This window comes from Dromaius novaehollandiae, chromosome 17 (assembly GCF_036370855.1).
Source record: "Dromaius novaehollandiae isolate bDroNov1 chromosome 17, bDroNov1.hap1, whole genome shotgun sequence".
NCBI classification, from domain to species: Eukaryota; Metazoa; Chordata; class Aves; order Casuariiformes; family Dromaiidae; genus Dromaius; species Dromaius novaehollandiae.
This window is the reverse complement of record NC_088114.1, coordinates 2,105,001-2,127,243: the sequence shown is the minus strand read 5'-3', so window position 1 is coordinate 2,127,243 and position 22,243 is coordinate 2,105,001. Positions and strand designations below refer to the sequence as shown.

General features: G+C 56.3%; 1 protein-coding gene across 1 annotated transcript; it reads left to right on the top strand.

Moving 5' to 3' along the window:
* The first annotated feature begins 87 nt into the window (after positions 1-87).
* Positions 88-14,098, top strand: MVK (mevalonate kinase). Its single transcript, XM_026114588.2, has 11 exons — positions 88-144; positions 244-327; positions 408-552; positions 1,366-1,513; positions 2,712-2,867; positions 5,970-6,073; positions 7,124-7,169; positions 7,911-8,001; positions 8,478-8,594; positions 11,891-12,044; positions 12,378-14,098. The coding sequence occupies exons 2-11, from the start codon at positions 250-252 to the stop codon at positions 12,527-12,529; spliced, it is 1,191 nt and encodes a 396-aa protein (XP_025970373.2). The 5' UTR covers positions 88-144; positions 244-249; the 3' UTR covers positions 12,530-14,098.
* Positions 14,099-22,243: the final 8,145 nt, after the last annotated feature.

Here is a 22,243-nt window from a genome sequence, read left to right as displayed (position 1 = left end):
CGACGCTGCCGCTTTCGCATTGGCCCTCCCGAAACCCCGCCCCCGCGAGCCGCCCGGCCATTGGCGCGAGGGCAAGGAGGGCGGGAGCAGGCGCGGCTCCCATTGGTCAGCGGGCCGGTCAATCGGCGGCGGGACTCGGCGGCGGTGAGTGGGGACCGGGACCCTCGGGCCCGCGGCGGGGGGATGGGGCCGGGCGGGGGGTCCCGGGGCCCCGCGGCGCTCTCAGCCGTTCCCCGCTTGCAGGCGGAGATGCTGGAGCGGAGCCTCGTGGTGTCGGCCCCGGGGAAGGTGATCCTGCACGGCGAGCACGCCGTGGTGCACGGCAAGGTGAGGAGGCGGCGCGGCCCCCGGGCCTCCCCAGACCCCCCGGCGGCGCGGCGCGGCTCACGGCTGCTCCTCGCCCGCAGGTGGCCCTGGCCGTGGCCCTGGACCTGCGGACCTTCCTGCGGCTGCGGCCCGGCGACGGCAGCGTGGCGGTGCGGCTGCCCGGCGTCGGCGTGGCGGCCAGCTGGGACCCCCCGCGGCTGCGGGCCCTGCGGAGCGGCTTCTCAGGCAAGCGCGGGGGAGCGGAGCCGCCGCCCCGGGCCTCCGGCTGCCCCAGGCCCTTCCACCGCGGCGGGTGTCCGGCCAAGGCCTCCGGCTCGCCGGGGCTGCGTCCCCCTGGTTCCGGTTCCCGGCGGCTCGTTCTAGCACCGCCAGCCCGGGGCCGTCCGGGCGCGTTGCTGCCCGTGTGGGCCCGGGGGCGTCTCTGAACCTGCCCTGAGCTGCTGGCTCTGGGGGCGGCGGGGACACGGGGCCCGTTCTCCCATCTCTGCCCCTGCCAGTCCCCACTGGGATTTCTGCGGTGTCCTGTACTGGAAGGAACTGCCTGGCTGCCGAACGTGCCGTCTTTCGCTGGAGGATCTGTCATTAACCACCGTGATCCTCACGGGCGCTGTTTGCTTAGCGGGAGGCAGGACAAAGTGTCAGCACGTTGGTAATCTCAGCACAGACCAAAATGTGCCTTATGCTGGTGTCTGCTCTTATCCGTTTGGATCCCTGGCTTCTGCATTACTTCATTTAAAGTTTTTTTGGCTTGCCAGGCTCTGTGTAACGGATGGGCGTACTGAGAGGAGCAGGCAAGGGGAGAGTCACTGGAATACAGCGTGGGGGTGCGGAAACACTAGGTTTTCAGAATGGCTGGTGGAGATTTTGCTTTTATTTTATCATGAGTCCTCGGGTAGCAGGTTTGTACACGAAACATGCTGACTGGGTCACAGTCTGTTGTGCCTGCTATAACAGGCAATGTTCTTGTAAATGCTGCTTTCAAGTCTAAAAACTCACTGGTGTCTAAGTGCTTAAATTCTGCCCTGCTTGCTTCCCTAGCTGACTTCGATGAATCTAAATCCCCCAGTGTAGAACAGCTGGATGCACTGAGAGAGTTTGCTGGAATCGCTGCTGAATCCTCAGCTCCTGAGAGCCTTGCTACTCTTGCCTTCCTCTATATGTGCGTGGCTATTTCAGCTAAGTATGGGTAAGATTATCTTCCTGTACCAAAATAAACCTGCTGTCTTGCGTGTTGTGCATCATTAATTGCTTTTACAAGGTTGCAGAAAGAAACCAAATGTCTGAGGTGAAATGAGAAATTAAAGAGACTCTCACTTAGGTTTTAAGCACCCCGGGAGCAACTCTTTAGAGCTAAGCTGCACTTGGTGGAGGGGAGGGGAATGCCAAGCGCCCCAAGCAGGTGGGGGAGGGATCATTTAGTCTAATTTAGACATCTACCTTTGAGATGTTTAAGTGCCACCCTTCCTGTGCAGTCAGCAGAGACAGACATCCGCCCCATCCCTGACAGGCAGTTCATCTCATCCTGAATTAGGTTAGAAAAATTACCATGGAAACGTACTTTTGAATTAAATGTCTGAGCTATGTCTGGTCTCTCTGGTGGGCTGAATCTCTCTCTCAAAACATGGGAGCTTGGGGTAGCCACAGGTTGGGGCTCTCCCAGTTTCTAAACTTGACCAACACTGTTGATGATATTACTGTAAGTTATTGGAAAGCTACTAAGGGTAAGGTGTGATACAGCACTGCCTGCTATTGCGGACAAGGTTAGAGCCTGAATCCAGTGTTCATAGTAAAGGAGTCAAAGGTTAAAGAATTATGATTTGTAGCTGCATTGTGTTTTGCTTTGCCTCTGAGCTTCTTGGTGATGGCACTGGTGCTGTGATCAGCCTGTTCCTAAACTTACCTGTTCATATCCCTGACCAGCCAGCAGAAAGCCCCTGGGTTTGATGTTGGGGTCTGTAATGCAGCCCCCATGCATTCAGTAGAGACCATGAGCACCTGGATGTGTTTCATTTTCCCATCAGTTCATCACACTAGTAAGATGCAGCTATGGTCACGTTTACAGCACTCTTTGAAGGTCTCTTTATGGTGCTACTCAAGTATTTGGTTACTGAGTGCCCCTGCTAGCAGCTTGACAAGCTGTGCTAATCACAGATCCAATTCAGTGAGGCTTTGTTCTAGTACAATGGCTTAGCAAGGCTACTCAGCTGTGCTAGCTGAACGCTCGTGAGGCCCATGTCTGTCGGATGCTTACGCATGTGCTGAGGTTGCCAATTTTCAACCAGCTTTTCCTGTGATCAGTCCTAATTGGCATCTCCTGCCTTTGAAATGTTGTTTCAAGATGGAATTCAAGGTCATTGTACGTCGCCTGTGTGTTTGTGTTTCAGAGACGTTCCGAGTGTGGACATAATCGTGTGGTCCGAGCTGCCCACGGGAGCTGGGTTAGGTTCAAGCGCTGCCTATTCCGTTTGCTTGGCGGCAGCCCTGCTGACCGCGTGCGGAGCCATCGCCTGCCCTCTGGCCGAGGGGGAGCCCACGGCCAGGTAACGCGTCCGGGAAGCCTCCCCGCCTTGGGTGCACGCTGCTGGGGTGGCTCTTCTCTCCGAGGTGCCCTGCTTGCTGACTTGTTCTAGCACGCTGGAACAGGGGCTTATTACCCGCTAAATGTAATTCATGTGCTTCAGTGCCTGAAGTAGTGTCTTACTCAATTATGCAGGTGCACAGAGATGGGCTCTAAGATTAGGATTGTAATTAGCATGGCTCAGGCCGTTAGTGCAATTTACAGAGAGGTTGTACTCGTTTGCATGAGGCTGTGACAGTCGCAGGAGCACACAGCTGTCCTTCCTGGCTGGTCTCCAGGATGGGCAGTTCGGCTCGGCACGTCCCATGACGTGACTGTTATGCCCCGTCTGTCTTTTCACCTGTCCCCACACTGGCACCTCTTTTGCACTCTCTGGTGTCCCCTGGACTCAGGATCTGGTTGTGACTCTGGTCACAGCAGTGGTACCCCAAACCCAGCTCCTTTCCGTTCCTGTGCTGTTGTCACCTGTGTTCCCAGCAGCAGAGGTGTGTCCTGTCCCCAGGCTCCGAGCTGTGAATGGTGTGTTTACAGTTCACTCCTGGTAAAGCGACTGGATGCAGAGACTGAGTTAAAAAAAAATTTTTTTAACCCACCTTTTGTTTTGTCTAGTATAAGATCCAGATGATTTATTTTGCAAAGAAAATATATGCTTTAACTTATAGGGAGGTTTTTTCTTTTTTTTTGCTTCTGTTTTCTTTGTCTCTGAGCATCTTCTAAGTTCTGCTTTGTGTTCTCCAAGGAGTCAAGGATCCTTTCTGTTTTTTCTGCCCTTACACACTGATTTCTTTCTGTGTGTGGCTCATTTCGTTCTGATTTCCTGCTTGAGCTTCCCCTTTTCCAGGGGCTGGTGAAAGGAAGTCTCTTTCCTAGCCTCCACCCACTTCTGCACTTTGTTGCTGTCACTTGATGTTTGGGCTTGAAAAACTGATCTGCCCTGCTCTGTGTCCAGGGAAGCTGTGTTTAAAGATGCATATCACAGCTGGAGTGCAGAAGCCTCTATTGTTTGCTCAGTGCCAGGTGCAGCCTTTTATGCTTGGCGGCTTCTGATTTTATTTCTGCCTGAAAGTGAGATGGCAGGAGAGGGCGGCGGTGTTCTACTTCAAAACTGGAGTTTGTAGACTGACCCAGAAACACATTTGCCGAGTGGAGCTGTTTGTGAGCTGCGCTCAGGCAGATCTCCCAAACAGTCACGCTATGTGAGAAATGAAAGGCCGGTTCCAAACCAGACAGCGAGTGGGAAGGATGCCTTCGTTCCCTGCTCACGCTTCTTAGCCTCAGCTTGAATACAGCATAATTTTTTTTCTTCCAGCTGGCATGCAGAGGGGTAAGTGAGAGATGGGGGTGTCAGACTTCAGAAGGTTTTTGCTTAACACTGCAAGAAAAGAACAGTGTGATATAATGACTCCTGTGTAGAGAAGAATCACAGCCTCTCAAAGAGGATTAAAAACAAGTGGTTTACAGCAAACTGTGCTTCTATTTTGAGTAGCAGTAGTGTGAGCTGTTTTCCTGAATGCTTCACAGATTAAATATTGGCAAGTGAAATTAAAGGTGCGTGAAGAAGAATAAAGAAATTCAGATGAGGCCCAGGGAACTGGAGAGTTAAAGGAAGATGCTGCCAGATAGCAGGTGGCTCCCAGAATTTCTGCCTTGGCATCAGTCAGTGACCGTTCTTGTTTTATGTAAGACTGTGTGATACTTATCCAAAATTCATGTTTGTGCCTCTGCTCTACCATGTGGCTCCTACTCTGGGCTTCGTTCTAAAAACCTGTTGAATGCGTGTTCTCACTGCGCCAAATATTAGCTGTGATTTCTGCAGAATACGGCTGATGCTGGGATATACGATGCCACTGCGCATTAGAGCGTTTGAGTGGTGGCTTGGAATGTGCTGTGTGTCTGGGCTGTGCGGAGAGGACAGCAGTGTGTTCCAGGGGAAGGGCAAAGAGGAGTGTTTGAGTTCCTCCCTGCAGGACGTGGGACTTTCCCTTGGGGTTGCTGGGTTTGAGCTGGTCCTTTGGCGTGGAGCAGGTGCCTGAGTGCTGGGGTGGGATCGTGTCGACACATGCTTTGCGCAAACGGGCCCAGAGCTGCTGGTTTTGGAGAGTCACTGGGGAAGAAATCATTATGGTGGAATCGCAGTGAAATTACAGCCAGCAAGTGCTTTCTAACTGGCAGCTCTGTGTTTGCTTTTTGTGCTGCTGCAGCCCATTAATGAGTGCATTCGGTCAGGGACCTTGATCCTCGCTGAGTCTGACCTGGGACCTGCTTTTAAGACAACAGAAAGCCATGCTTCTCTCCCTGTGTTTCTAGTGTAATGCCCTGAAAATCGATACTAGGTTCCATTTTGTGTTCCAAGTGCCATCACCCAATGCAGTTCGAAGTGTTAGAAGTTAGTCCCTAAAAAAACAAAGTCTTTACAGGAGGTACTAAATCAGTTCTTACTACATCTTTTGACCAAATTTGTGAGGTTTTTGCAGCTGAGCAGTTGGCAGTTAGAGGCAGAAGTTGCATGTGTGAATTGCGACTTTTAATATTCTCTTCCCACGTGATGCCTTCTGCATCTATAAATACGCTGTCCCGCATGCTGGTGAGCAGGGTCACAGGCCGGGATGTGTGGGAACACGTAGTGTCAGGGAGGTGCGGATAGGTCTGGACTTGCATTCGGTTAACTTTGATATTCCCCCGGTGAGGAACTTCTCCCTGAGTCCGCCTCTCTGCTGGTGCGCTGAGGGGACTTGCGGCAGCCCTTGCGTCCCTTGTGCCGTCCCTGCCCGTGGAGCCGTGCCAGTTCCCTCTTGCAGGGCTGGAAGCGTTTCTGCTTGCCGCTGCGTAGAAAAGAACCGAGCGCTGTTTAGGTGCTGTGAAGGGCGATGCACGCTCTGTGCTGATTGAATGCAACGTGCGACCGGCAATGAAAGGATTCACGGCACCGGAGCTTCCCACAGCGCCTGCTTGCCCTGCTTGGTTACTGCTGCTTTTGTGTCTGGTGTGGTCTCTGGTGGGTCCCTCTGTCACTCTGCCTGTGCTGGCTTCAGCTGCCTGTTTAAGTCACTTTCTTGCCTTTCAGGTGGACAGAAGAAGAGCTGAGTTTAATTAACAGCTGGGCCTTCCAGGGCGAGCGAGTGATCCACGGCAATCCCTCGGGTGTGGATAACGCTGTTGGTACTTGGGGTATGTGCGTGTTTGCTGCTCCCCAGCCCTGAGGAGAGACTGACGGGGTGTGTGGCAGAGCAGCAGCTGCATTTCCAGTCTCTTTTGCAGTCTGTGTATCAGCTGTGGGAAGGTGCAACCAGTGCTGTGTTTTTTGCAGGCGACGAAGACTCTCTTGGGGTTGCTGCAGGGGAAACTAGAGGGAGAAGGTTGCCTCAGTGCACTGAGTGCAGCAAAGGGACCAGAAATTCCCAAATTCAGATCCTCCTTTTCACCTGAGGGGAGGGAGCCCCTTTTCTGTCTTGGTTTGCCCTGTCTATAAGCTGGGGCTGGAGCCAGGCAGGCTGTGGGGAGACTGGCTGCATTGACCTCGGAGAGCTCTGTCTCCCAGGCAAGTGCCATGGGGCAGAAAACCTGTTGTAAATAACTGAAACGTAAACACTGTGGAGTGAACAGAGAAACGCAATCCTGTCCGAAGGATAATGCAGTAGAAAATGCAGTCGGACAGCTGTCATTTAGTTTCAATTAGCAGAGACTTTCCATTGTGTTGGAAGTGTTCTTTGAGACTTTTTCTTTTAATAATCTTTCTAATGAGACATAATCGCAGTGCCTCTGTGAAAGTAGGAGCAAAGCGAGACATTCCTTCCGGAGAGCAGAACTCTGGTCTGAAGGATGACTGCTGCCGTGAATGCACACGTTCAGACCTGCCTCCAGTTTGAAGCCTGCATGCTCAGCTATAGCCCGGGAGATCATTGCTTGATTCCTTTCTCAGTGAAGGTTTAATACTGGCCAAACTCTTTACCATTAAAAAAAAATTATGTGATCCTGCAGTAGAGGAGAGCAAAGGGAAAGATACTGGGTTAACTGTGTCCGGCCAGACCCTCTCATTAAGTCAGCGGGGTTAGGCAAATTCATGCTGTCTGAGAAAATGGTTCATTTAGCGAGTGTTTCTTGCAATTACTGTCACATGCTCTGGGTGAGGTTCTAAAGATGAAAGACCTTCTGTTTCTTACGACATTGTGTTATCTTGGGCTCACAGTGTACTGAGACAATGCATGTATTTTACTTTAGGTGGAGCCCTGAGATACCAAGCAGGAAAAATCACATCATTAAAGAGGTAATATTCGAGTTTAAAAATAACACTTACATACAGTGGGTGGAATATGTCAAAGACATATGGGATGGATTTTATATGGTACAAGATTGATGAAAGATTGCTAACAGCATGGCAGAAGGATTTGGTAGCCAGATCTTGCTGTTGGCCATGGGCGTAGGTAGCTTGAGTGTCATCTTGGCTTGGGGCGGACGAGCACAATGAAATGTTTAGTCATTATCTGACATTAGATGAACAGAGCACAGAGGATCAATATTAATTTCATGGCGTTATGGGCAGCAGGAACAGGTCTGCTCCTGGCAGCAAATGACATTGTGGGGAGGGGGGGCTTTTTGCTTACCTGGTGGTAGAACTATGTGAAAACCAAGCTGCAAAGAGCAAATCCAGGTCCTGAATGTTCTCTCTGCCTCCTGCCAATGAAGTATAATCTGACTCCATTAAAATCTTTCACAGTGCATGAAATTGCTCTATTAGCAGTTAATGGCTACTGCTGGCTAGCCTCGCAGATAGTATTTTAAAGGAAAGATTTTAGTTGAAAAACATGGATTTCAGTAAATATGTTACAGTCCCAGGCCACTTAAGCACCTCCTTAACTTTTTGAAAACTAATGGGACTCCTTATCTTAGGTATCTTGCTCAAATAGGCCTTTCAAGGCAGAATGAACAGCAGCTGGGTGATGGGTCTTGGAAGCTGCTGGGATATTGTGAAGGAAGGAGGCTAGGAGATGTCTCTTGTTGCTTCCAGGGTGCCGACATTGAGGATCTTGCTGACCAACACGAAAGTCCCTCGAAGCACCAAGGTCCTGGTGGCTGGTGTCAAGGACAAGATCCTGAAGGTGCTGTGCCTGCAGGGTTACAGATGACAGAGATGTGGGCTGGGGCGGTGCAGGGAGATAACCCTCGTGAGCTCAGATCTTGCACAGGACTGCAGGGCTTGTGGGGATCTCTTGCAAGATATCTGCTGCGGTCACCGCATTCCTGCCTCTTACAAGCTAACAAGCAGCTGCCCTGGGAATGGGAGTTAAACTTCCCTCCCTCCCCCCAGCACTACAGAGCTTGCCACAAACTATGCAATTGCTTGCAACCATGAAAAAATTGTTGCTTCCTCTGGCCTCTTTCCCTCTCATTCCAGTTTCTGCAGGTGTGGGCAACTTACCATTGCCTTGCCCTGCATTGGTTTTCTCTGTGAATGAGTAGCTCCAAATGGGATGAGGAGTAATCCAGCCCCAGAAGACTGAGCCCAGTTTCATCACAGCAGCACTAGGTCTAGGGGAGCAGTCATCTCATGTCCTTCCTCTTCCCCCGTCTGCAGTTCCCTGCTATTATGAACCCGGTGCTGGACTCCATCAACGCAATTTCTCAGGAGTGCCAAAGTGTTCTGGAAGCGATGCCTGGAAATCCATCACCAGAGTATTACCCTGTACTGGAGGTAAGGGGCTTGTTCGCCTGTATTTTTAGACACTGTTATAGTTGAACATCGTAATGTCATTTAAAGAACATTAGGTCTGAGAAAAAATTTGATAGCAGGAAATGTTCAGTTCAGTACAAAACCATAGCCTGTATGTGTTGCTTTCAGTACTCTTCCTGGAGCCAGGGACAGAAGATGCTGCTGGTATCTTTCCACAGCTGTGCACAGGGCGAGAGGGAGTGGGCCTGCTGCTCTGGGGATTCATAGCTCTGGAGGTTTTGTTTCCCTTCACTAAGAAACACTGAATGACTTCAGTCTGAGCTGCTGCTTCCCTGAGCTGCTGGCCCGCCACGCTCGTTCTGGCAGCGGCTGTCGGTGAAGCTACTGCTTTGTCACTGCCAAGGCTGGAGGGAAGAGCAGAGAACCCAGCAGCCACTGGTTTGTGATGGACTGGTTACGAGCCAGCCCCCACTGCTCTGTGCTCATCCTGGCTCCAGAGAATAACAAACAGAGTTGTGCCCAGAGCTGACCTGACAGTGATGCATGAGGTGCATACAAAGATCTGTATTTGTTTTGGCTTTGTTCGAGGTGGGAGAGGCTGCTGTGGTGGGGGAAAAGGCCCTTTCAAGTGGAAGGAGTACTTTGCAGCACTGAAAGCACTGTCATACTGGTTCATATGACTGTAGGGTAAGGACGTGTGGCAGTGTCCCAGCTGAGGCAAACCTGGCCTGGCCCCGGATGCCAAGTGATGTGGATAGTCGGGAACCATTTGGACAGCAGAACAGTTCCTCGGTGGTGTCTGGATCCCACCCTTCAGCTCCCTCGTGAGATGCTCTGCCTGTCCTTGCTCTTGCTTACTGGAGATGTCTCCTCTGCAGCCGTGGGTGTGCTCCGGAGGTGCAGCGGACAGTTCTCAGATGTGACGAGAAGCTCCTCGTCCCGGCTCTGCTCAGGGCAGCAGTGTAGGGCCAGTGTGTTAGGGGACAGTTGGTACAGCCTTTCCGTCTCTGCTTTAGGCTGTGCTGCACCTCCCTGTGTGTGGGCAGGCAGAGCCAGACAGCTCTTGCTGGGAGTGCAGCAAGCCCAGGAGGTCTCCCAGAGCACACAGAGATGGTGTAGACGGAGGGTTGCCGGAAAAACTGGGCAGGAAACGTCACGATACCCACTGAGTAGCTCGGCTGTGATCCTGTAAATCTCTCAGACACGTGCTAATGGGAAGCTCCCACAGGATTTATAGCAAAATCCTTCTGCTCCATTTGCACCAAGAGGGTGGTGGGACTTCTGTATGTGGGGTGGGCTGGTCCTAGCGAGGGCAGAGCTGGTATCGGCTGGGGGAGATTTGGAGTCTGTTCCACATCCTCACTGTTTGTAACGTGACTCCAGACAACTCCTCTCTGCCTCAGTGCCCCAGTGGTCTGACTGTTGGATAGAAGTATTAGGGGATGGGAGAGAGGAGGGCTTGTATAGGCTAACTGGAAGGTGCTTTGAGATCTCCACATGCAAGATGCCAAAGAAGCCTAGTGTGCCTTCCTGGGGAAGCAGCGCTGCAGTGAATTGGTTTGTCTTGTGTTTGTTGGTTTGTCTTGTGTCTGAAGCACAGTCGATTATATGCAGCTTTATATATATATTTATATATTTGACTGTTTCTGAAATGTGTGATTCTGGACAGCATTGTATTTGAACCTTCAAACTAGTCTACTGTGTCGTAAGCTGTCATCTGATTCCTAGCGGATTTTGGATGAGGAGATGACAGGTGTCTTGGATCATCATAGCTCTGTGCCCTCACTCAGGCATAGCAAGGGGCCTCGAGATGGACGTCTGTCCAGTGCAGCCCGAAGAACTTGATATACCCACTCTGCATGCAACTGGCTGATTCATCTTCCTGCATTTGTTTGAAACAGAGTATAGAAATGCTTTGGAGGGGGGAGAGGGATTATTTCTGCATCGTGCCCTCCTGCGTGGTGTTGGCAGGAGACCTGTGCGAAGCTGAGGAAGAGCGATGTGACCGACACCTGCCACGGGGCACCGTAGCCCCCGCCGCTCCGCGCACGCAGCATCTCGGGCTCGTCGGCGGTCGGAAAGGCGCCCGGTGGCACTGCCTGGAGGAGCCGGCCCTGGGTGGAAGGGGGAGCGCAGGGCTCCTTTTGAGGAGCCTGTTTGGGGCTGGTCCTGTCTCAGCTGCCTCCCTGCTCGTGACCCGCTCTGGGACAGCAGGAGGACAGTGGCTGCGCGCTGGGGAGATGATCCGGTTGCGGTGCCAAAACAGCTTTGTCGAGAGGGAGCTTCCTCCGCTAATGGTGCAGATGAGTTGGGAGGACACTGCTGTAGCTGGGGGCCTCACGGGTCTGCTGTCGATTGCTGGCCCTGCTCCAGGCGTGCTCTGCGAGGGTGTCCCAAGCACTTCCCTCTGTTCCTTAATTCCTCACCTTAAATACTGGGAGGAGAGAAACTAGCTCCCACCCCGGGTGTTGTCATCCCTTGCCTGGGCTGTTTGGACTGTGCCGCCACGGCAGCTTTCTCCCGGAGCAGCAGCGCTTGCGGCTGGCAGGGCCGGCGTGGCAGGGACGCGCTCGCTGCTCGCCAGAGCTGGGCACGCGGCTTGGAGAGCACCCCGCGCTGCCCTCCCCGGCAGGGAGACCCTCCGGACCCCGCTCGTGCCGGGTGCCAGATTCCCAGCGCGGTGCTGGGGAGGGGCCCCTTGGCTCGCGGCCCAGACCCTGCCCGCGCGAGCGGGAGAAGTGCTGCGCAAGGCAGACAAGGCCGTGACTCCGCGTCGCCGCTCCAGCACTGCTGTCTCTGCCTTGGCTGTGTCAGAAGTCCCCGGTTTTAGCTACGCGGGATGGATCGCAGAGCGGGCAGGGTGACAGCCAGCGATGAGAGGTGCTGGCTCCGTGCCCTTCCCACGGCCAGCAGGGCGTTTGCAGTGTCCTGTTCAGCGCTCGCGTGACGGGGAGAGGTGCAGCAGCCAGGACGCGTCGGAGGCTCTGGTTCAGCGTCCGGCGTAAATGCCTGCGGGCAGCTTGCTGTGACCTGGGTCTTCCCTGCCCTCCCTGAGCTGCGCAAGGAGGTCCGGGAGCTGTCGTAGCACCGTCGCTGTGGTGGGTGGCACAGGTTGGGGGCGGGACGGGGACAGATGACAGCGCAGGGTGCTCAGGCACCAGCCTCAGCCTTGCTGGTCAGTGCTGCTGGGTCCTGAGATGCATTTGTGGGGGCGAGATGGCTGTTTGGGGGGTTTGGGGGGGTAGCGCAGCCCCCGCTCCTTGCTGAGGAAGCCGTCCCCACGTGTGCTCAACTCCTGTGTGTGCGGTTGCTTTTAGGAGCTGTTCGATGTAAACCAGCACCACTTAAACGTGATTGGAGTCGGCCACCCCTCCCTGGACCGCCTGTGCCGGGTGACGGCCTCGCACGGCCTGCACAGCAAGCTGACGGGCGCCGGCGGGGGCGGCTGCGGCATCACCCTGCTGAGGCCAGGTCAGTACCCTTCGCTCGCTCCGCACATCCTCCCCGCTTCCCACAGCCCTGCCAGCGGGGTCAGGTTTGGGAGCAGGCGGATGTAACGCTATTGCTTCCGTGGCCGTGGTGGGACGTGGAGCCGCGGGATGGGGTCTAGCGGAGCAGCCTGGCAGCGTGGTTTGCAGCGCTCCTCACAGAGGCGATTCAGTGCCTGTATTCACACGCGTCGGATCGTTAGGGCATTGGCCCTGCTCCAGGAGGCACGTGTTTAGACGTGCGCTAGCCCGTTTCCGTCTCCCCACCGTGGCCTAGCGGACTTCTAACTGGCTGCTCTTGCCTTCCTCTTGGCAGACACCTCCCTGCTGGCCGTGGAAGCAGCCAAGCGAGACTTATGTGCCTGTGGATTTGAATGCTGGGAGACCAATATCGGGGCCCCCGGCGTGACCCTGCACTCCTCCTCATCTCTAAAAGCAGAAGTGCTGCACGCGCTCTCCATGAGCTGAGCTTGTGCCTCTGGCAGAGCCGAGCTCTTGGCACCGCGTCCTTGGAGCGATAGATGTTTGTGCCCTGGTGCCTGGAAACTTCTCCCTGACTCTTCTCTCTCTGTGGTTGCGGGTCTCTAGACTAGGTGCGGAGCCAAGTCCAGGCCTGGTGTAATTGGGTGTGGAAACTACAGTGCGGATCGAGGAGCAACTGCTTGCACTTGTACTAGGTGCAAATTTCACCCAGCCTCTCAAAATCCTGTTTTGAATTTACTTACTGAACTGCCAAGCTAATCTCAAGGGGCAGGAGAAGAGGGTCTTGGCTGGATTCCAGCTCGGATAATGACACTTTGCTTGGTTTCCCGCTTCGGATGCATGTGGTGCCTCTTCCCTTCTCCCTGGGCGTCTGCGAGGGCGCAACGAGGCTGGGGTGAAAAGCAGCTTGGCAGCTCAGGGCTTGACACTCAGGTCTCCATCATTCCTGCTGGACTGCAGAGTGTGGAGAGAGAACCTTTAAATACAGCTCTTACTTGCTACTAATTAAGAGTTTGGATAATTAAAATGGAAGAAACAGTACAATTCTAATGTAATTATCACTGTTTTCGCTCTCTCCTATAATCTCTGTTTCTGTCCAGGCTGATAAACAGGGTCTGAAACTCTGGTTGCTGTTCACGTGCTCAGGGTCTGGTTCAAACAACTGTCATCTGCTAGGAGGGTGGTTAAAGGCAAAGGGATTCTTAACATTTCTACTCGCTGTAGCTATTTGGGGATCTCTTATGCTTCAGTCATGAATGAGCACGTTCTTAGCCCCTTATCTGTTGTTGGGTATGTAAAGGGTTATCTATCAGGGTAGGTAAAAACTGGTGCTTGGTAACAGAGCAAACACAAATTTGCTTTAGTTTAAAATAATTTTTTTTCAAGTACAGTAAACTTTTTCCTCTTCAAAAAAGGCTGACCATAATTTGCAGCTGACAAACTATAAAACCTAAGTGTGTTTAAACTTATCAGACTAATGTAGTTTATAATTTTGAAATTTTAATGAGTCGTACCACTGAACTAGAGGCAGTTGGCAGGTAAGTGTCTGAAACCAGAGGATTTTGAAGGAACAGGCTGACTCTTAGTGGCTGTGGTCTCTTCTGTACCTGCCAAAGAGGTATTTGTCTCTGTTTTGTTTGCCTGGTTTTTCTAAGTGTAGCTCTGTTCACAAAGTACTTTATTCAAAGCTGAGTGATACATTGGCAGAAGTGGGAAGCTTGCCTTCCTCTTCCAGCACAGGAATAAACAGCCAAGTGCAAGAAGCTGAGACCTGCTAGCTCTAAAATCTTGGCGTCATGATGACCAGGTTTAGCTCACTGATCAGAGATTTTAAACTGTCTCTGGTTTTAATAAATCGATGTTTTCTAAGTGTAAAGTGTTCTTTGATAATTATGCTGGATACAAAAGGAGAAAAGTACCTTACACTGCTTCAGGAAAAACAGGTTTCAAATGCTGGTTTTCTACATGTCTAATTACAATTCCAATTTGCATCCCAGAACAGCTTTACACTAATCACAAGTCAAAAAGCCTAATAAATAATTTACCATTTCCTAATACAGTGTAATCAATGTGAATATCTGAATGCATGTTGACTCTAAAACTGCTTAAATGTGTCTGTAGTTTCTCATGGTTAGCACAAAGAAATGCCAAATTCAGCGCGAAGAGACTTAGCTTCAAAAACACACGTCTGGGGTGATCCTCATTAGCGATTTTCTTTGGAAGACGACGTAGCAGTCGCAGTGCAAGTGCCGAGGGAGTACGGAGTAAAAGAAAAGCGCCGGTGTCCATGGGTCCTCGGCTGTGCTGGCACCGGTGCGGCTGCAGCCGTGTCCTGGTCCCCCCGCACCATCCGCACGTGCGAGGCGCAGGGCACCGTGCCGCAGGGGCGATGCTCTCCGTCGTGCATCGCCTTCCCCGTGCCGAGGGCTGCAGGATGCCCGGAGCTGCCGTGCGGGTGCCGTGCTGGAAAAGCAGCTCTCCCCTGAGCTGGGGGCTCCCCCCAGGGCCACCTCGGCCCCTGCCCCAGGGAGCTGTAAACTGGGGGTCACTGCAGCTTGGCTGGGGGAGAGAGCGGACCAAAGGCGTGATCTCGGTTACGGCAGTGGATTTCCCTCTGTGAACGTGTTTTGGGTGTGTGCGATGCCCTCCGCCTCCCCCGCGCCTGCCCTGGGCTGCGGTCCCATAGCCGGTGCTTTAGGGAGCAAGTGAGGCTGCCCCAGCCTTCCCGGCTGGTGCTGGCCATGTCCTGCCGGGCTGTGGGTACCCTCTGCCCCCCCGAGCTCGGTTTAACTGTCCCTTCTGCCAGCAGCGAGGGACGGGGCCCCGCGGGCACCTCGGGGCAGCGGCTGCTGAAATGATCTGTGCTGAAAGCAGGCTGTTGCTGAAAGCGGCGTTGGCTTTGTGTCGGCTGCCAAAGAGCCACCCGACAGCGGTCACCTCCAGCGCTGAGACCCAGGCGGCAGCTGAGCGGGGCCCTGCCGGTCCCGGCCCACCGAGCCAGGCAAGTCCTTCAGGACACAGCGGAGCGTGTTCAATGCACCGTCTCACTTTCATTTTCCATCTTCCAGCTGCGCCGGGGCATAGCTGGGGCCTTGGTGCTATCCCGAGAAAGCTCCGCAGAAAGCCGTGACCTGCACCGCTTCCGTCTGCAAGCTCTCGGCCTCGTCCCGCCGGCCTCCGCGGTTTCTTTGGGGTGAGGATGCTGAAGTGGCTCGAAGGAGGGGGCTGAGCGCCGGGGCTGCAGCGGGGTGCTGCGGGGCGCAGGTTTGCTGCGCTCTTGGCTGGTTGCAAGCGGCCCGGTCGTGCCGAGGGGCCGCGGCCTCGTCCCTCGGAGCTCCGGCCGCCTCCGGAGGTTGCCTTTGGTCTCCGCCACCCCCGCGGGCTCGGCCAGGCCGTCGCTCCCGCGTTCCTCATCCCGCTCTGCTCCCACCGGAACGGAGACGTGCGAGGTGCCGGCCTGGTGCCGGAGGGACGTGGCGGGGTGGGATGGAGGGTCACCGCGGCACATTGCCGCAAGGGGGGAGTGGAGACCGGCTCTGCCCGCGCCGAGCGCCCGCGGCCTCCCCTGCGCTCGGGGCTGCTGCGGGGCCAGGGGCTGGGAGACGCGGCCGCGGGCAGGGCCCCATCCTGCGCTGCCCCGGTCCAGGGGCAGGAGCTCCCTGGGAGGCTCCCACGCATGGAGGACGAGGAGGACGAGGAGGAGGAGGAGGAGGAGGCCCGGGCCTCGCTGGAGTCGTTCCCTTCGCCGCGGGGAGCAGAACTGCCTAAGTCAGCAGCTGGAGCCGGTCCCAGTTTGTCAGAAGTGAGCGCGGATGTAACATCCATCTGCGAGCGCGGCCGTGCCGGCTGCCGCCTTCGTGCTTCCTCCCTGCCTCCCTCGCAGGCTCGACCGGGGCGGCTTCGCGGGAGCCCGCTACCAGCCGCCTGACCGCCGGGGGGGCCGGCACCCACCCAGCACCCGCGTTGGCGCAGGAGTCACCGCTCGGCCCCGCGGCTCCCGCGTCGCCCGTCTCGGTTTATGGATGTGCGGCGGAGCAGCGATTGCTGCTGAAGGATTAGCCCGGTAATTTGGCTAATTTTTCTTGAGCTTCGTTTTGCACGTTATGAGCTTTGCAAAAAGACGAACGATCCCCGTTTTGCCTCTGATAGCCGGGGAGGGGAAGGGGGCTCCGTCCGCGAGCAGGGAGGAGAAACCCCCGTGCAGCGGCGATGGGTGGCCCTGGCCGGGCCCCGGGCCCCTTCCCGCCGGGCACGGACGGCATTTCCCATCTTCAGTCCGCATCAGCACCGGCTTCTTTCTGCTCTGATGCGTAGACCCGAAAGAGGCAGTGACATTACTGGAGAGAACGGGAAAAAAGGGTCGGCGACGGAGGGAAAATGTCAGCGGGCGGCGGCGGGGGGGTCGCCGGCCGGGGGTCCCCGCCGCGGGGGCACCGCCGAGCCCAGCGCCCTGCCCGCCGTCTGCCGCCCGCCCCGCTCCCCCCCGGCGCGCCGAAGCCTTGGGAAGTTAAGTATTACTGTCTGCTTTGTTGTTGCCTAACTACGACAGACAAATTGAGAACTAGTTGTCAAAATGTCAGTGCACAACAAATCAACATTCAAAATGAGTCGCAGCACTGTGTGGTGTATAATTAAAAAAAAATCCTTTTTAGAAATTTCAGCGAGCGTTGGCTCCGCTTTATATTTGTCTGTGTGATTAATAAAGGCAGCTAATTTTCAGACTTTAAAAACAGCTAGAAAATAGCTCCTAATTACATATTAGGTTCCAAGCGGCCCCCGCTGAGCGAGGCTGGTATTGGTGGGCCAGAGAATTTGGCAGGGGCTTAATTACATTCTGAGCATCATCTAATTTTAGTTAAATGTAATGTAATCAGCAGCAGATGTCTGAAATAAAATATGAATTATGAATATGATGAAATTTCATTCTTGAATAAAAAAGTAATTTGCTATTTAGTTCATTAAAGTCGCAGAGGTTTATTAGGGAGCAGGTACACGGTGCGGCGGGGCTGCGTCGAAATGGTATTTCAGGGAGAGTAGGAAAATTGCATTAAAGGTGCTAAAATATTCCGCCGGGACGAGCCGGCGGTGGGGAATTAGCATTTACGAAAATAACGGAGCTGCCGGGCTGCCGCCGCCGCGCAGCTCTCCGGCGTTCCCGCGGCGTTCCCGCGGCCTCGCTGCCTCCCGGCCGGGTCCCACCGCCACTGGCAGCCGAGCTGTCGAGACGGGCTTATTATTTTACTTATTTATTTATTTTTTTATTCCCGGCCGCAGCATCGACGCGTCACGCGGCGCTGGGGCCGCGCCGGAGCCTCGCGGGACGGTGCCACCGGGACATCTCTCCCCCCGGCAGCTCCTCCGGTTTCAGCGTGTGAAGTTTAAATTGCTTTTCCGTATTCCTCCGTGGCCCGGATTGACAGATAAACATCTTCTGGAGAAGGAGGAGGAGGAGGACAGCTCATTCGTTATTCCATTATATTCCAGACGCCGTCGTTTTAATCCAGCCTCGACGCCGGGCGAGAGCAGCCCCGGGGCCGCGGCTTGGGGAGGTCGCTGCCCCATCCCGATCCGGTGTCCGGGGCCGCCCCGGTGCCGGCCGCTCCGCCGCTCGCACGCGCGTGGGTCCGCGCTCCTCCCCTCCTATTCATCACGGCCGTGACAGCTAAAATTCATTTGAAGATGAAGAAAGTGCCGGCTAATCCTTTCTGCGAGACAGTGATAGACTAGCGGCTCGGGAAGAATTGCACAGCAGTAATGAAATTAGGCTAAAACTGCTGGCGGATAGCAGATAATTGCCCTTGTCTGTCACGAGGAATAACATCTCCCAAACCCAACACAATGATTGTTAAAGTTGCAGGAATTTATTTTATTTTATTTTATTTATCTTAAGGTTGGGGGTAGTTTTCCAAAGGCGAAAAGGAAAAAAAGGGAGCGGGAGCCGTTTGCTCTCTGCTCCCGGCTGCAGCTGCAGCAGCGGCTGGGTCTTGGCAGCGGGGCTGGACCGGGGGCTGAGGGTGCCCTGGGGGGCTGAGGGTGCCCCGGGGGGCTGAGGGCGCCCCGGGGGGGTCTGCTCGGCCCTCGGCGCGGCGTCGGGGCTGACCAGCAGCCGTTTATCGTGTAATCGATGGCGGGCGGCCGGCAGCGGGTGAGCGAGCGCGCCGGCGATGTTTTATGCGCGAGGGCTGGCACGGGTGATTTACCGCGGCCGGCGATGCCGTATTTCACTTTCCGTCTCCCCGATGAAGATTGCTGGGGTTTGAAAGCGCCCGAGCGCCGCCGGCCCTGCTCCAGCGCTCGCGGCCGGCCCGGCACGGCGGACGCCCGCTCCCGCGCCCGGCTCTGCGCCGCCCGCCCACGACCGCCCGCGTTCCGGCTCCGAAAGGTTTCCCTTCGCCTCCCCATCGCAGCGACACCCCCGCGTGCAGCCGCAGCCCCGCGGACCACGGGAGCCGGTGCCGGCCCGGTGCACGCCGTCGGCGGTCCGGCGGCACGCGGGGGTTTGGCGCGGATGCTGGTGCGGGAAGGGACCGGCACGGCCGCGGCACGGCGGGGCGCGTCGGCAGCCGCTCGGCGGAGGTGCGAAGCGCGACGTCCCTAACGCTGCAATGAGACGGGAGCAGCCCTAATGCTCTCGCTCCTTTGCTTTCTTCTGCTTTGCAATTAGCGGTAATAGCACCCAGCCGGGAGCTCGCGGCCCGCTTTCGGCAGTGCCCGGCTGGCGCCGGCGTCGCGGCAGCACCCGGGTGCAGGGGAGCCGGCCCGGCCCGGGGGCCGCGGGGGCAGCACTCGCCCCGGGGGCTTTTAAGAGCAGCGATCATCGCCGTGCTCCCCGGCACAGCTCTGCTTGCCAGCATCCCCGGCGGCCCCGTGCGCCGCTGCCGGAGCGCTTCCACGGCGGCCGCCGGCGCGGGAGTTTCCTTAATGGATGCGAACGTGTCACCGAGGCCATTTGTCTTCATTTGGTGCCAGGCGGGAGGATGCCGGGCCGGGAGCCAGGGCCGGGCGCGGAGCCCTGCCACCGCCACTGCCACCGCCGCAGCCCCAGCCCGGGCCCACAGCTCCCGGGTGCCGGTGCCCCCACACCGGGCGATGCCCCGCACACCGGGCAGAGGTTGCCACATCTGGGGCCGCCGGTGAGGGCGGATGCTCGGTGCAGCCGGGCTCTGCACATCCACCCACACCCGCGCAGTGGTGCCGGACCGGCACCGCGGAAGCGAGGAGGGAGCCCGGCCGGAGGCACGCGGCAGCACCGGAGGATCCCGCAGCGCCCGGCGGCCTCCCGCTCCGGCGAGCCCCGGGGCCGGGGTCCTGCCGGATTCCCACGCGGAGCCGCTCCACTGGAGCTGCTGGTGGGTAATTTGTGATTAAGGATTACTGTACCATGGGCTTCAGTTTGATTGCAGATGTTTTTAATTATATCGTATAAGATCGTATTATGTAATTGCATTTATCTGATTGAAGCCTTAATTGTAGGATTTCATAATGGTATGACTGGGTAAATATACCATTGCGTCTGTTGTCCCCCAATGAAAATTAGGTGCTTCATGTCTTTATTGCATTATCCTGGAGAGGAGTTTAAATTGGAAAGAAAGAAATTAAAAGAGAGAGAAGGAAGGAAAGGCGAGGCCCTCTCCCCCGTCCCCAGCAAGCCTGGGCCGCTCGCAGGCGGGGGACGCGCCGGAGGCACCACGGTGCCCGGGCCCCGCGCTCTGCCGGCTGCGAGCTGCTGGAGGCTCCCGGATCGCTGCCTCCTGGGTGAGTGTCACCTCCTGGGTGAGTGTCACCTCCTGCCTGGGCATCACCTCGCGGCTGAGCATCACTTCCCAGCTGGGCATCGCCTCCAGGCCGAGTGTCGCCTCCCGGCCAAGCATCACCTCCTGGCTGGGCATTGCCTCCTGGCCAAGCGTCACCTCCCAGCTGAGCATCACCTCCCGGCTGAGCATCACCTCCCGGCTGAAAACCACCTCCCGGCCAAGCATCGCCTCCTGCTTGGGCTTTGCTTCCCAGCTGAAAACCACCTTCTGGCCAAGTATCACCTCCCGGCTGAGCATCACCTCCCGGCTGAGCATCACCTCCCGGATGAGCATCACCTCCTGGCGAAGCATCACCTCCTGGCTGGGCATTGCCCCCCGGCCAGGCATTGCTGCCCAGCTGAGCATCACCTCCTGGGTGAACATCACCTCCTGGGTGAACATCACCACATCACCTTCTGGATGAGCATCATCTCCCAGCTGAGCATCACCTCCTGATTGCAGCTGAGCATCACCTCCTCGCTGGGCATCATCTCCTGGCCCAGCATCACCTCCCGCACGAGCATCGCCTCCCAGGCGCGTAGCATCCGCCGCAGGCAGGGCCCGGCTGCCCACGACACGTCCCGCGGCTCCGGCCACCCCCTCTCCCGCTGCGTGGCCCCCCCGGAGGCTGCTGCGCGGGGCAGAGCCGGGAGCTTAACCCAGTGTTTCGGGCACGGCTGGGGTCCGGGTGCTGCTGCCCCGGAGGGGACGAGGAGGCAGAGCGGGGACGCGGGTGATAAAAGATGCCCTAAACGCTCTCAGCGTGCGCCGGCTCGGCCCGACCCCGGTCCCGGCCCGCCGCGGTGGGTGAACTGCCCTTCACCTCCGTGCTGCAACGCCGGAGCCGGCGTTTTCTGCAGTGATTTCCGCAAGATCGATGTTGCAATTATCATTTTGTTAACGGCGGCTGGTACAATGCATGAAAGGTGATTACAATTAAGGAACAGGAGCCGGGAAGCCGCTGTGCCATCGGCGCCGAAGGTGGAAGCTGCAATTGGACCTAATGGGGGAACTGAGCCAAAATCCCTCCTGCTCGTCACTGTGGAGCGGCCCTGGAGCCCCCGCTGCCGGCAGCGCGCAGGGAGCCAGGCGGGCGATCGCCGCCCCGATCCGGCTGCCGCTCCGCGCTCGAGCTCGCCCCGCTGCTGTCTTAAAGCTGGTTTTAAGATCATCTCCTTTTCTTTCTTTTTTTTGAGGCTGGAAAGAGGCAGTTACGTAAAATTAATATTTCCATTAATAACGGCACACGGCAAAATAATTGGAAAGCCTCCACCGTCACCGCAGGCCACGCGGCTCCCCGGGAAAGCGCTGGCGAAGTGTTTCGGGCGGTGCAACGGGCCAGGACGGGGCCCGGGCCGGTGGTGGGTGCTGCTCCGGGGCCAGGGCTGCGCCGGGCTCGTCAGCGCGCGGCTCGTTAGCGCCGGGCAGGGCCAGACCCCGCTCCCGGCTCTGCAGCCCGCGGGCGCAGCAGGGCCGAAGCGCGCGCTCGGCACAGGGCTGGCTCTGCTCTGAGCACCGACGCACTCGGTGCACCTCCCGGCCGGCTTTCGTCCCTCCCGCAGGAATTAAGGGGAGGTTCGGGTTTTTGTTTGAGCCTTTTTTTGGCTATAATCCGCAACGTGCGGCTCGCACGGTCTCTCGTCGCTAATAGGTTTAGGATTACTGGAATATGCACAAATCCAGGACGGAGCTGTCACTCTGCGCGGTGCGGTAAGGTGATTTCATTAGGATTTGGGTTTAGAGAGCAGCCTCTTTCTCTCCCTTTTTAATATTATTTTTATTCAATTACATCAGCAATTCATGAAACTTCAAAGCCGTTTCATCAGCACAGCCGAAATGCGGTTGGATTGCATTATTGAAAGAGAGAAAGAAAAAGAAAACATAAGCTACTGCTTTAATGGAATTACTGAAAGGGGCTTTTTAATTAAAAACAAAGGTTGGGGATGAGGGCTATCCATAATTTAGTGCTGCTGGATGTAATATCTGCTGGTGGTTTAATTTTAATAAATGTATGTATTATTAACGGTGCGATCTATATTTCCTAACCCAGCCGGAAGGACCGGCCGTCCGCACAGGTGGGGCGGGCGATGCCGGGGCTCCGCGGGGCCGTGGCGTGGGGCCTCGTCCCCCGTGTCACCCCGCTCCCACGCCGGTCCCCCCCCCGCGAGCGTGGCTTGCGGCACGTTGTGCTGCCTGCGGGCTGGGCGGGGAAGGGGCGGCCTCCGGGGGGGCCGGCGGCAGCGAGGGATGGGGGTCACGGGTGCTGTTTCCCGTGCCTGGGGCTGCGGTCCCTTGCTGGCGTGCCCCGCGGGGTGTCCGGGTGCGGGAGGCCCCGTTCCCAGGCTGTAGCTCCCCAGTTCCCGCTGTGACACCCCGGTTCCTGCTGTAGCACCCCGGTTCCCGCTGC